Below are 14,672 nucleotides of genomic sequence, written 5' to 3' on the forward strand. Positions count from 1 at the left end.
GTATGTGCATGTGCATGCGCGCGCGCGCACACACACACACACACACACAAATAATAATAAAATAAAATAAGCTATTTTTGAAGTTATCTACTTCTAAGACTAAGGATGTGGCATAGTGGTAGAGTGCTTGCCTAGCATGAGTAAGGCTCTGAGTTGGACCCCCAGCACCACAATAAAATAAAATCCCATTCTAAATAATTTAAATGCTTTTAATATTTTAATAATTTAAATGCATTTAATATTTTCTGTCTAAGAGAAAATATCTCTCTTTAGAGAAAATATCTGTTTAGAGAAAATATTATAGTGGAATTTAAAATATTTTGAATTTTGAATTGAATGACAGAGATAATACTGCCTATTAAAAATGTGGGATGTAGGACTGGGGCTGTAGCTCAGTGGCAGTGTTAGCTTAGCATGCACGAGGCAATGGGTTCAATCCTCAGCACCTCATAAAAATAAACAAATAGGGCTGGGATTGTGGCTCAGAGGTAGAGCGGCTCACCTAGCACAGGTGGGACCCAGGTTTGATCCTCAGCACCACATAAAAATAAATAAAGAAAGAAATAAAGAAAGAAAGGCATTGTATTGTGTCCATCTACACCTAAAAAATAAATATTAAAAAAATAGTTTAAAAAATAAACAAATAAAGGAATTTTGTCCATCTACAAATGAGATGGAAAAAAAAAGGGAGGAAGAGACAGACGAACTGGCAATGTAGCTCAGGGGTAGAATGCTTGCCTAGTATGTGGAAAAAATGTTTCTTTTTGAAATGGCTTTGTATTTTTCTGCTGTTTCTTGGCTCCTGCTCCCATTCATAGTCTCCTGTTACCTGTAGTCCCTTCTCTGAGTAGTTGTATTTCTGATGTGTGGCCTGCTTTCATTGCTAAGATGATAAGTTTTGTTTTTCTGTTCATGATGGAATTTTGGGCTGAATTTCCATCTGCTTTTAGCACTACATTTCTGATAAGTTTCATTGCTCTTTTTTTTCTCCCCCTTTTTTTTGGTATTGGGGATTTAAACTCTGAGCCCCATCTCCAGCCCTTTTTATTTCTTATTTTGAAACAGGGCCTCGCTAAGTTGCTGAGGCTGGCCTCAAACTTGCAATCCTCCTGCCTCACCTTCCAAAGTCGCTGAGATTATGGGTGTGCACCACCGCACTCGGCTCTCCTGATTAGTTGTACAGAAGTTTTAGTCATTTCTTTTTGCTACTCATACTTAAATGGTAGATTTTTCTGAATGATTAGCAGGAGGGCCTTGTAAAGGGTAGGAGAGGATTCAGAACAGCTTTCCTGGTTTACAAATTCAAAGACTCTTTTGCTACAATACTGAGTTTATTTCCTTAAAACCTGGCACCTTTGTATTGCTCTGCTTCTGCAAACCTTTCCATGCTTCTGTGTTTCACAGCAGGTCCCACAGACTGTTATCACCCCATACACCTAAAGATGCACTCTGTGAAGGATTTTCACTCTGTATTCAAATAATTTTGCTAGCATGTTCTGAGATCTGCCATTTCTGGGTCCCTCTGGGCATTTTAATCATTCTCTCTCCACCTACCCAGTCTTTCCTCTATTCTAGCAACCCTGCTCTCGATTTTTCCTTCTGAGGGTGAAGGATTTCCTCTCAGGAATGAGTAGGTATTTGCCAATACTGCAGTCACCAGGACCCTTCAGTGCAGCTCTTCTCTGCTGCACTGTTGGGAACTGCCTGCCCAACTTGGATTTTAGACACACATATACATAATTTGGAATTTGTAGCTTCTGTGCTTCTCAGCTTTACTGAAAATGGGGTGTGTGTGTGTGTGTGTGTGTGTCCATTCTCTTCATTGCTCTATATGGATTCCAGGAAACAAGGGGAAGATTTAAAAATAAACTGCTGTCACATTCCTCTCAAAGCCCTACATGGAGACTTTGTAGACAAGGAAAAGCTTCTGGCAATGGCAGCAGGTGAATTGGTTTGGGTTCTACAGGCTGTGCCCTGAAGGCTCTGAACCCTGACTTATTTTCCTACTTCAGGAAGAGCTGCTCAGTAACCACACTCCAGCAGTGCTACAGACATCAGGATATCCTTTTGTTCATTTACAACAAGAAACTGCACTGCAGAGATCTATTTCTTCCCAGCCCCTTGTTCTCCTTCCAGATACACACAAGCACTGTGTCAATCAGGGTTCCACAGGAAACAGCACCCACAAATTAGGACAATTGGAAGAAGACATTTTATTTACAAAGGTGTGGGTGACTGCTGGGAAACGCAAGGGATAGTGCTACCCTGGCCCAAAGGAAGGAAAAGAGAGGGAAGTTCCAACAGGGGTTCTGACTTATTTGGTGCCACACATCCGTTTGGCATTCTAGTAAAACACAAAATATATAATATAGAAACCAAAATAGACCCAGTGAATTGCATTCCACTTACCAAAATATTAGTAAAACCCTGCAAACTTGCAATAGAATAAATCATGTACTTCTTTATTGCCATATTAAATAAAAGATAACATTTGAAACCCAGGCAAGTTGAAGTTTTTTTTTTTTTTAAAGATAGAGTGAGAGAGGAGAGAGAAAGAGAGAGAGAGAGAGAATTTTTTAATATTTATTTTTTAGTAATCGGCGGACACAACATCTTTGTTTGTATGTGGTGCTGAGGATCGAACCCGGGCCGCACGCATGCCAGGCGAGCGCGCTACCGCTTGAGCCACATCCCCAGCCCCAGAAATTTAAATTTAATAAAGACATATCAGTACAAAAGATGTTGGTGCTTAGCTTGAATAAGATCTTTAAACTGTGAAGTGGTCTTTGACAAAGCAAAACACAGACATAGGACAGTTTCACAGCTCATGTGAAATCTCTCTTTTGGGCTACTGAAACCCAGAAGACAATCGTAAGAACTGTTCCTGAGGTAGGGTCTAGAGAGGAGTATGGTCCTTAATTGAGGTTTAGGTATGCCTGAGGTGACCTTGTGGGGAGACAGCCAGGGGGATGGTTACTCCAAGCTAGTGTGTTCCCTTCCAGTGCACTCTCTTCTTGTAGGCACACTCTGTGGGACCTAACTTTAAATAGCAATCCCCTGGAGAGCACAGAATCATAACAAGGGCCCTTAGCAACACAGGGCACTGACAAAGTAGCTCTAATCTCATAGGATTCCAGTGGTTTCCCTTTTTGGAACTAAGTCAGCATTCTGTCCCTACTCCTGAGCAGCCCCAGCACCCAATGACAGGTCCTTAAGCTATGTTAGTACCTTCAGGCAATACCTGGAAAGCCCTGCAAGCTCAGGAACTGCTCTATTTCTTCAGGATATCTGCTCTCAAATTTGAATGTATATTAGAAGCAACAGAGACACATAAACAAATCTATTGTTGAGCTGGGTGCAGTGGCGCATGCCTTTAATCTCCGTGCTTCGTGAGCCTGAGGCAGGAGGATTGCAAGTTCAAAGCCAGCCTCAGCAATTTAGTGAGCCCTAAGCAATTCAGCTGAGGCAGGAGGATCACAAGTTCATGGCCAGTCTCAAAATAAAACTTTTAGAAAGAACTGAGAAAAATGGGTTGGGGTTGTGGCTCAATGGTAGAGCACTTGCCTAGCATGTGTGAGGCACTGGTTTTGATTCTCAGCACCACATATAAATAAATAAATAAATAAATAAATAAATAAATAAATAAAGATCTATAAACAACTAATATATGTGTGTGTGTATGTGTGTGTGTGTATAAAGATCTGAGAGCTGGGCATGGTTGTGCACACCTGTAATCCCAACAGCTTGGGAGGCTGGCAAGGCACTAAGCAACTCAGTGAGACCCTGTCTCTAAATAAAATACAAACTAGGGCTGAGGATGTGGTTCAGTGGTCGAGTGCCTCTGAGTTCAATCTCTGGTTTAAAAAAAAAAAAAAAGAGATCTGAGAAAAAATTTAAAAGGCCTGGGGATGTAGTTTAGTGGTAGAGTGCCCTGGGTTCAGTCCCCAGTGGTAGGGGGTGGGGGCTTTCGGCCCTCCCTCCCACCAATGGCTGTGTTTTAATCAGTCTTGTCTGTGTGATGAAGCCTCCATAAATATTCAAAAGGATGGGGTTCAGAGAGCTGCCAGGTTGGGGAACACATGGAGGTGACGGGAATGTGGCATGCCCAGGGAGGACATGGAAGCTCCCTACTCCTCTCCCAGTACCTGCCCTATGCATCTCTTCTATGTCCTGAGTTGTATCCTTTATAACAAATCAGTAAACATAAATAAAGTGTTTCCCTGAGTTCTGTGAGCCATTCTAGCAAATTATTGAACTCAAGGAGCGGGTCATACCCTCCTCTAGTTTATAGCTGACTGGCCAGAAGTATAAGAGGTGGAAACTTGTGTTGGGCACAGTGGCCCATGCCTGTATTCCCAGAGGCTTGGGAGGCTGAGGCAGGAGTATCGCAAGTTCAAAGCCAGCCTCAGCAAAAGTGAGGTGTTAAGCAACTCTGTGAGACTCTGTCTCTAAATAAAATACAAAATAGGGCTGGGGATGTGTGTCAGTGGTGAAAGCCTCTGAGTTCAATCCCCAGCACCCCCCCCCAAAAAAAAAGAGGTGGAAACTTGTAATTAGCATCCTAACTGGGGGTAAGGGGTCTTATGGGATGAAGCCCTTTGACTTGTGGGATTGGTAGATAGTATCAGAACTGAATTAAATTGTAGGACACCAAAGTATCCAATTGGAGAATTGGTTGGTGTGGGGGGAATCCCACATGAAGTGTTATGAACATCAAGATAAATTGTGTAGGGCTGGGGATATGGCTCAAGTGGTAGTGTGCTTGCCTAGCATGTGTGAAGCACTGGGTTCAATTCTCATCACCATGTAAAAATAAAAATTAAAAAAAAAAGATATTGTGTCCACCTAAAACTAAAAATGAATATTAAAAAAAAAGATAAATAGTGTATTTTTCCTTTTTACTCTTAAAGCCACACAACTTGTTCCCTCACCTCTTTGAAATCTGCTTAAATATCACTTTCTCAGAGAAACCTTCACTGCTTACTCTATTCAAAACTGCACTCTACACATGGCATTTTTATCCTCTGTCCCTACTTTTCCTCCTTCACCTTTAATATACTTCTTTATACTTATTGTTTTCCTTCCCCAATTTGACTGACTATGAGGACAAGAGTTTTCATTTGTTTGGTTCATCAGCCCTGGAAGCATGCATGGCATATAATAGGCAGGCACTCAATAAATGTTTGAATAAATGCATGAATAGAGAAGCAAATTGCCCCAAGCGGGCAGAGAGAGCACTGGGAGGGCAGGGGCTGAGTCTCTCTGAAGCTGCTACAAAGGGAACTCAAGAAGTCAAGAGTCCACCCCAGCATCCCCACCCCATCTCAGTCAGGAAGAGGCAGTGAGAAGTGAAAACTCAGCTATGAAGCAGAAGTAGCTGAGAAGACAGCAGCAGGAAAGGGGTCTACATCAGTACTGGGACAGGGTGGTGGGGCCCAGGGCAAGGACTTTGGACAAGGAGGACTCAGTAAGGGGGATTCTGTCTTCTCACTTTCCTGAAAGTGAAGAGTCGAAGAGTAGAAAAGGGAGAAAGGCTATGCCTAGGGAGGGCATTTATTAGAAAGTACTCACACACTCTGCTGAATCCATGGTGACCAGCACCCTTAAAACACTCACACACATACACGGGGGTGGGGTGGGGGGTGTGCAAGCTGGTGCTTGTGATGTCAGCTTCTCTGCAGTTTGAGAACCACTTTCAGTTTCGCTGAGTATCTATTTAAATTCTTGAATTCCACTGGGTGCACACCTGTAATCTCTCAGTGGCTAGGAAGGCTGAGAAGCAGAAGGATCCCAGGTTCAAGGCCAGCTTTAGCAGCTTAGTGAGGTCCTGTCTGAAAAAATAAAAATAAAAAGGGCTGGGGATATGGCTCTGTGGTAGAGTCCCCCTGAGCTCAATCCCCAGTACTACAAAGTTCTGAACTCTTCAAGTCCTGAACTCTTTACATTTTAACAAGGATTTCAAAGAAGACAAGATGAGGTGACATTGCACATCCTAAAGCAAATAAATTAAATCCTCCATTAGGCATTTCCATGTTTCCAAGTGCCTCTCTAGAACTGCCAGGAGTGAGGGTTCCCTCCATTGCTAGGCCCTGTATCCATCTCACCACCTTCCTGGATTGTCTATGGATTTCAGAGTCTTCTCCCACCCACAATGCAGAAAAATTCAGTCAGCCCTCCCTTGGCTCCCTATCCTAACCCATGTGCCCAGACTAATGAAACCTAACAAAGTTCAAAACTTTATAGTTATCTGAATATCATGACTTATTCAAGGGAAATATTTGTTTATTCTTGATAATAAATGCCCTGGGATCTTACTGTCCTTCCCCCATATCTTCAATAGCTTATCAAAATATTTCTTTGCATAAGGGATATAACTCAGTGGTAGAGCATTTGACTAGCATGATTGAGGAGGACCTGAGTTGGATCCCCAGTAATGGAAAAAAAAACTTAGAAACAAAAAAAGCACCCCCCCCAAAAATTATTTCAATACATCTGTAATCTAACATGCTCATGAGGCAGAAGTAATAGGATCACAAGTTTGAGGCCAGACTGGGCAACTTAGTGAGACAAATTTAAAAACTGTCTCAAATAAAATAAAAAGGTTTGGATGTAGCTCTGTGGTAGTGTACTTGCTTAGCAGGTATGAAACCCTGGGTTTAATCCCCAGCATACACAGGAGTGGAATTGAGAAAAGTAGAGTATCTGTAGTCCCATCTACTTAGGAAGCTAAAATAGGAAGATCACTTAAGCCCAAAAGTTCAAGGATAGCCTAGGCAACACAATGAGACCCCTATCTTGGAAAAAAAAAAAAAAAAAGAAGAAGAAGAAGAAGAAGAAGCCAGGAATGATGGCACATATCTGTAATCCCACTACTCTGTAATCCTAGTTACTCAGGAGGCTAGGCAGGGAGGATTGCAAATTTAAGGCCAGCCTCAGCAACTTGGCAAAACCTGTCTCAAAATTAAAAATAAAAAGGGATATGGGCCAGGCATAGTAGTGAATGCCTGAAATCCCAGAGGCTCCAGAGGCTAGACAGGAGGATCACAAGACCAGCCTCAGCAATGGCAAGGCACTAAGCAACTCAGTGAGACCCTGTCTCTAAATAAAATACAAAATAGGGATGGGGGTGTGGCTCAGTCCCCAGTACCCACCTCAAAAAAAAAAAAAAAAAAAAGGGCTATGGATGTAGATATCCCTGGGTTCAATCCCCACTGCCACACACATATACACACACACACAAAAGGAGTTTATAGAATGTTCTTTTTTCATGTCCTTTTTATGCCTACTCCCCCTTCTTCCTGGGGTGCTGGTGTCAGCAGAAGTTGATGGGGAAGTGAGATCTAAGAGGTAGCAAAGAGGGGAATGAGGAGAAAGGGGAAGTTTGGGAGGGAGGCCTCAGGGGAGACTGGTGGGAGAGAAGAGCCGGCAGACTAACAGACAGAGCCATTCTGGTTCTCTCTCCCTACCGCCACCTGCCACCTGCCACCTGCCACGGGCATCTGCTGAGCTATGAGCCAAACCAGGGATTTACAGGGTAGGGAGGTATAAAGGCTGGAGCTCACAATGGGAACAAGGAGGTGGGCAGCCCTGGGCCAGGGAGTAGGTAGGCAGTTAGGGCAGGCGTGGGGGGGTGCTCCAGGACAGAATTGTGGGTGACCCTGGGCTGGGTGTGGGGGTGGGGAGAGTAAGGGAGGGGTGAGGGTTGATCAATCTTTGTACCCCTCAGGAGGTAAAGCTTTTGGACTACTGAAGGCCCAGCAGGAAGAGAGACTGAATGAGATCAACAAGGTAAAAGGAAGACCTGAGGAGACAGAGCCTGGGGGATGGAGCCCTGGGGCAGAGGGAGCCAATCCTGCTGTTACCTTTCCCCAACAGCAATTCCTGGAGGATCCCAAATACAGCACTGATGAGGATCTACCCTCCAAACTGGAAGCCTTCAAGAGTGAGGGGGAAACTGTTAGGGTGGAAAGGGGCCTGGTAGGCTTAGGGGTAGGATTTCTACAAGAACCCAGAGGGGACAATGAAAACGCAGAATTGACTTTGTTATAGGAAAAGGAGAACCTACCTTGATTGTTCCCCTCCCACATTGGAGTCCCTTTCCCTGGCTTGCCCCTCTTAGCACCCCTCTAATTCCCTCCACTTTAACAGGGCTTCTCAATCCTTCCACCCTACTTCCTCCGCCTGCCCCTCCTCCTTCTTCCACATCTTCTTTCTCAGCTGGTCAGCCACCTCTTTCTCAATCCCCTTCCCTGGACCCTACAACCAGGGCTTACCCTATCTGCTTTCTCCCCTCATTCAGAAAAATATATGGAGTTTGACCTGAACGGAAATGGAGATATTGGTAAGAAAAGGGTGATTTGGGGGAGTGTGCAGGCCTAGGCAGATGAAAAACTCTTCCACTTATTCTGTTCCCTGTGGCTTTGGGGGAAAGCCTACCTACCAGAGTAAGAGGGCGGAGAATGAGAATTTCGAGGTGGGAAAGGAGGCAGAGAGAGAGAGGGATTCCCTTTCTTCTCCACATCCTGATCCTTTCCCTCCAGATATCATGTCCTTGAAGCAAATGCTAGAGAAACTTGGGATCCCCAAGACCCACCTAGAGCTTAAGAAATTAATTAGAGAGGTGTCAAGTGGCTCTGGGGAGACATTCAGCTACCCTGACTTTCTCAGAATGATGCTGGGCAAGAGATCCGCCATCTTAAAAATGTAAGAGTCCATTTCCAACTTCCCCTATATTTACCATTTTCTTGTCCACCCCCAGCCCTACTCTTATCTCCAGCCTCAACTGCTATACATTACTCAGCATCCACTTTTCCATTATTAGACAGGGACTCTTCCAAGGTCCTTTTCCCATCCCCATCCCTCATGCATAGCTCCTAGCACTGCCACCTCTGCTCTCATTCTTTCTCCTCCCACCCTCACAACCCCGACCCCTTCGAGACACTCACAGCAGCCTAAGATTTGTTCCCTTGAAAAAAGTGTTCCTTGATACCTGTGTCTCTTCCAGGATCTTAATGTATGAGGAGAAAGCAAGAGAACAGGAAAAGCCAACGGGTCCCCCAGCCAAGAAGGCTATCTCTGAATTGCCCTAATTTGTGTGTATGTATGTGTGTGTGTGTGTGTGTGTGTGTGTACACACATGTGCATGTCCACAGCAAGATTGAAGGGGCTTCTAATGTTCCCAACATGAAAAAACAAAACAAAACAAAAAACCAAAATTGTGAGCCAGTCAAACTAAATAAATTATCCTTCCCTTCCAGATCAAGTCTGTATGGTTTTTATTTTGGGGATTTTTCTCCCCCTGAGCTTGGGAAAGAGAGATATATCTTCCAGGGAAAGACAGCAAGGACTTGTTCAAATAAACAATCTATCAACAATTCTGTAGCTATGTGTGGTGGCACACACCTTCAAGCCCAGCTATTTGAGAGGCAGGGGCAGGAGGATAGCAAATTTATGACCAGTCTAGGCAAAAATAAAAAGAAGTCCTGGCATAGTGGAACACCTGTAGTCAACTCAGGAGGCTGAGGCAGGAAGATTACAAGTTCAAGGCCAGCCTCAGCAACTTAGTGAGACCCTCAGCAACTTAATGAGATCCTGTCTCAAAATAAAAAATTAAAAGTACTAGGGATGTAGGTTGGTGATAAAGTGTCCCTGGATTTAATCCCAAGTACCAAAATTAAAATAAAAAGGGCTGGGAATATAGCTCAGTGACAGAGTACTCCAGGTTCAATCTTCAGTACTGCAAAAAATAAAAATAAATAAAAAATTGTAGTATCTACTATAACAGATGGCTCTGTGCACCAAGGGGGATTCCAGATATATAAGACAGTTGTGACCAGAAGAAATTTAGGTAGGCTATTTTTAAAAATCTGTTTATTTGGTAAAGGTCCATGGTAACTTTCACAAAAAAATGAGGATTACTTTGAACTAACGTTCTCCACTACTATTAGTTTTCTGACCTTGACAAATCTCTCAGCCTCTCTGAGGTTTTTATCTGAAAATGGGGATAATATATCTTGCCTGGCATATCACAAGCCCTTAATGTTTAAAACTTGAATGAATGAATGAATGAAAGAACCGATGTCATTAAATGAAGTAAAGGATTTACAATACTATAAGTTCTGATAACTTAAGAGTTAAATGAGTCATTGAGATCCTCCTATTGGGGAAAAGCTATAGAAACCCAGTTTATCATTGTGAGCATGTATGAATATGTAACAACAAATTCTGCCACTATATACAACTATGATGCACCAAGAAAAATATGGAAAGAAAAAAAAGGGGGCAGATAATGGAGACACAGGATCTCTTGAGTTGAAGAAAGGGGTGAACAGTCAAATCCAGGGAAGGTAGGAGCCTAAGAGCTTCATAGTATTTGATGAGGCCAGACCTTTCCTCCTCCAAGATATTCAGATGAGTCAACTCTAACAACCCTCACTCTTTGGACAGTATTTCAGATATCTTTCTCACCCCCTCCCCACCCCAGCTTTTTTTTTTTTTTTTTTTTTTTTTTTTTTTTTTTTTTTTTGGCGCACAGTTGGTTGGCGGGTGGAGGGGTTCCTCAAGCCCAGGGCTTACTGCATGCTGGACAAGCACTGTAACACTGAGCTACATTCCTAACCTCATGTTTCTTAAGTCCCTTGATAACGAGAATCTGATTATCCCAGTTTAATTCACATACTGAGCATGTACTGGACCACTAAGCCTTCCATAGTGCATCTTCCCAGTGGGGAAGCCAGGAAGGCATCCAGGTAGGTAATTCCTATAGAGCTGCAGTGACTGTATACGACTTCAGATGATATAGAGATCATTGCTTCATGACCAAAACTTAATCATTGAATAAGTTAATATGTATCTAACTGTAATGAAATTCATAGCTAACCTTTATTGAGCACCTACTATGTACAGGATACTATTCTAAATACTTTCCATGTATTAATTCATTTAATTTTCACAACAACCCTGGTAACATCAAGAGGGATAGAAAGGACCTGGGGCTTAAATAATTCATTCATTCAGGATAAATAGCGTTATACCATGTACTATTACCACCCAGCAATAAGAATTAAGAAGCTACAACTGCACACAACAACATGAATGAATATTATATATATAGTGTTGAGCAAGAGGAATCCTTACTGTATAATTAGTTTGTATAAAATACAAGAAAGGTAAAATTCAGGTATATTATATGTAGTTGGGATAGTAATTAGCCTTGGGAGAGGGTATTAACAAGCAGAAGTTCCAGGGCAGCTTCTGAGATGGGGTGCTAGTTAAGATTCTGTTTTTGTGATCACATGTTCTGCTTAGTTTGTGAAAATTCATACATATTTATTACATACATATATATTGTGCTGTGATTAAAAAATGTTAAATCCTTTATTTTATAGGCATCAACTATAGGCTAGTCTCTTTTTATAAGTTCTTGAGATGTAAAAGTGAACAAAACAAACATCTCTTTCATTCTATTTTGGGAATTGGTAGAGGAGGAGAAAGACTGTCGACAAACAAAATTTAAAATTTATATGGGGTCTGGGGATTCAATTTAGGGGTAGAGTGCTTACCTAGCAAACCTGAGGGCCAGAATGGGATCTCCAGCTCCAAAAATAACAACAAATAAAACTTATATATTAGGAAATGATAAGTAGTATGAATTGGGCATGGTGGTGCACACCTGTAATCCCAGCAACTTGGGAGGCTGTGGCAGGAGGATACCAAGTTCAAGGCCAGCGTCAGCAATTTAGCAAGGCCCTAAGCAACTTACTAAGATCCTGTCTCATAGTCTGGGGCTGTAGCTCATGCCTCACATGTGTGAGGTACTAGGTTCGATCCTCAGCACCACATATAAATAAATAAGTAAATAAAAGATATTGTGTCCATATACAACTAAAAAAAATCCTGTCTTAAAATAAAAAATATAAAGGACTGGGGATGTGGCTCAGTTGGTTAAGTGCCCTAGGTTCAATCCCCAGTATCACAAAAGTGAGGAATGAGGGGGTACCAGGATTTAGGGGTGGGGGCAGAGGAGATTAAAATTTGAAACAGTTAATAAGGATAGGCCTTACTGTTTATGTGATTAACTTTGAGCAAAACTTCAAGGAGGGTAAAGCATGAGCCACAAGGGTTTCTGGGGGAAGAGCCAACTACAGAGGAAAAGGGCATCAGAAAGGCTCCAAAGTAAGACATCTCTTACAGCAAGTAGAGAAAGCAATAAAATCAGAGACTGTATGTGATCGACCCACTGAGGAATGGTAGGTCACACTAAAGAGTTTGGCTTTTATTCTGAGACAAATTGGAACATTACAGGACATTGATCAGATGAGTCCCTTGAGGCCTCCTGGGAGAAAAGACCCATTCTGGCTACTGTGTAGAGAGGAGTCTGTAGGAGCAGGAGAGACTCAAGGAGACCAACTGAGAGGCTGTTGCTGTATCCCCACTGAGAGATGATGGTGGCTTAGATAAGGTGGAAGCAGTGGAAGTGATGAGGTTGGATATCTTCTCAAGATAAAATTTCCTATTTGATTGCAAGTGAGAAGTGAGATTAAGAAAGGAGCAATGCTGGCTGTTGAGGCGCAAGCCTGTAATCCCAGCGGCATAGGAGGCTAAGGCAGGAGGATCGCAAGTTCAAAGTCAGTCTCAGCCTCCGAGGGGCATTAGCAACTCAGTGAAACCCTGTCTCTAAATAAAATACGAAATAGGGCTGGGGATGTAGATCAGTGGTTGAGCACCCCGAGAGGGAGGGAGGGAGGGAGGGAGGGAGGAAGGAAGGAAGGAAGGAAGGAAGGAAGGAAGGAAGGAAGGGTCAATGAGGATTCTGAGGTTTTGGACTTCACCGGATTTTTGAAATTGCCATCAGCTTCAGCTGATGGGGAAAGCTATGAATACAGCAAGTTTTGAGAAGCTGGAGATCAAATGTTTATCTTTGGATACACTTAATTTGAAGTGGTCTATTAGATATCCAAGAGACATCAAACCTAAATACAAGTCTGGAGTTGGGGGGAGAGATCCATGATGAAACTATGTTTGGAAGTCATCAATGCATAAATGCTATCTGAAACCAAGAGACTCGATGTCCTTGACAACCCATTTTGGTTAGTAGAGGGTCAGGGTGAAGGCTTCACTGGAGTGAGTTTAAGTGAGATTGGGGACTAGAGGTAGAGCTCAGTGGTAGAGCATGTGCTTAGTATTTGTAAGGCCCTGGGTTGGATGAAAGTTACCTTGGAAGGACAGAAATTAGAGAAAGTAATAATAGACACCTTTAAGAAAATATTGTACCGTTAAAGAAAAAAAAAAAGAAAATTTTTTTGCTGTGGCAAAGGGGAGCAAAAAAATGGTGTGGTAGTTAACTATATATATAGAGAGAGAGGATAAGAGAATAATTTTTGAAAGTTTGGAAACTGAACCTTACAAATACAAATATGTATTTGTATTTGATGCCAGGTCCTCACACATGCTACACCCTTAAAGGCTAAAATTCTTCTTTTTTCTTTCTTTTTTTTGGTACTGGGGATTGAACTCAGAGTGCTTTACCACTGGGCTACATCCCCTGTACTCTTTCTTTTTTATTTTTAGACAGGATTTCTCTAAATTGCTAAGGGCCTTGCTAAATTGCTGAGACTGGCCTTGAACTTGCTATCCTCCTACTTCAGCCTCCCAAGTTGCTGCAATTACAGGCATGTGTCACCATACCTGCTGCAAAGGCTAATATTCTTAACTGACTCCTGAAAAATTTTCTGCCTTCACTGTCCAAAAAATGGACAAATAGTCATTTTATTTATCATTGTCAGCTAGGTGCAGGTCCCCAAACACATGCTTTCACTGATCTGTTCACTGAGCCTTATTTTGCACCCTCTCAAAATTTGGCTAAACTATAAATAGCTCTTCTTTTTCATTCTTTCGGTAGAGGGAACTGAATCCAGTGGTGTTCTACCCTTGAGCTACATACTTAGTCCTTTTTATTTTGACACAGTCTTGCTATATTACCCTGGCTGAACTTGGATTTGCGATCCTCCTGATTCAGCCTCCGGAGCTGCTAGGATTACAGGTGAGCACCACTGAGCCCGACTTCATATTTCTTAATGTTTTTTTCTAGAAGCACTTCTAAACTTCCCCAGGCAGACACATTTTATTTTTACTTCTATAATATTCTGTGCATATATTCAGAGTTTCAAAATATCGTTGTTGAATGATTTGTTGAACTAGCAGTAGGTCTAAATGCAGCCGAGGATTCTACAGTCAAGAACTAAGAGACAAAGGGAGAAAATAGTCCTGCAGTTTGTAAAATGAAACCCTCTGTTGAAACCCGATAATAACAAGTATAAAAATCTATTCAAGAAAATTATAGGTTGTAAAATCAATTGTAAGTCTTAGTCTTGGGTTGCTGATATTTTGAAGATTAGGTCATTCCTAGCTTATCTTTGTTCAATGATTTGCATATATTATGCAAATAAATAGAACTACTCAAAGAATGCCTATGCCGCGGGTGTCGATGACACGCTCGCCTAGAACCTGAGATTGGCCTGTCTGCCCACCTTATTTGCATGACGTGATTTAATAAATGGAAGGCCCCGCCCCTCTGAGGCCTTCACCTCTCGCGAAAGGACGCGTGAGTTGGGACTCTCCCCGGGTCTACGTAAGCCCCGCCCTCCTCTTGTAATCCCTCCGGTTCGTTCGCC

General features: G+C 42.4%; 1 protein-coding gene across 2 annotated transcripts; it reads left to right on the top strand.

Annotated features, from left to right (window-relative positions):
- The first annotated feature begins 7,389 nt into the window (after window positions 1–7,389).
- Window positions 7,390–9,256, top strand: AIF1 (allograft inflammatory factor 1). Of its 2 annotated transcripts, none has more exons than XM_081294218.1 (6): window positions 7,390–7,534; window positions 7,727–7,788; window positions 7,876–7,942; window positions 8,300–8,341; window positions 8,541–8,703; window positions 9,005–9,256. In XM_081294218.1, exons 1-6 carry the CDS (start codon window positions 7,510–7,512, stop codon window positions 9,087–9,089), a joined length of 444 nt encoding a protein of 147 aa, XP_081150344.1. In that variant the 5' UTR covers window positions 7,390–7,509; the 3' UTR covers window positions 9,090–9,256. The 2 variants fall into 2 exon arrangements, with proteins under 2 accessions (XP_081150344.1, XP_081150345.1); XM_081294219.1 differs by having other exon boundaries at window positions 7,424–7,542.
- Window positions 9,257–14,672: the final 5,416 nt, after the last annotated feature.

Source organism: Spermophilus citellus (genome assembly GCF_964194105.1).
Source record: "Spermophilus citellus genome assembly, chromosome: 5".
Taxonomy (NCBI): Eukaryota; Metazoa; Chordata; class Mammalia; order Rodentia; family Sciuridae; genus Spermophilus; species Spermophilus citellus.

Bases quoted from the DNA above. Each gene is read 5' to 3' on its own strand.
- AIF1 (XM_081294218.1), top strand. From the start codon at position 7,510: ATGAGCCAAACCAGGGATTTACAGG. The intron at 8,342-8,540 runs GTAAGAAAAGGG...CTTTCCCTCCAG, and splicing joins GAACGGAAATGGAGATATTG to ATATCATGTCCTTGAAGCAA. The intron at 8,704-9,004 runs GTAAGAGTCCAT...TGTCTCTTCCAG, and splicing joins AGATCCGCCATCTTAAAAAT to GATCTTAATGTATGAGGAGA.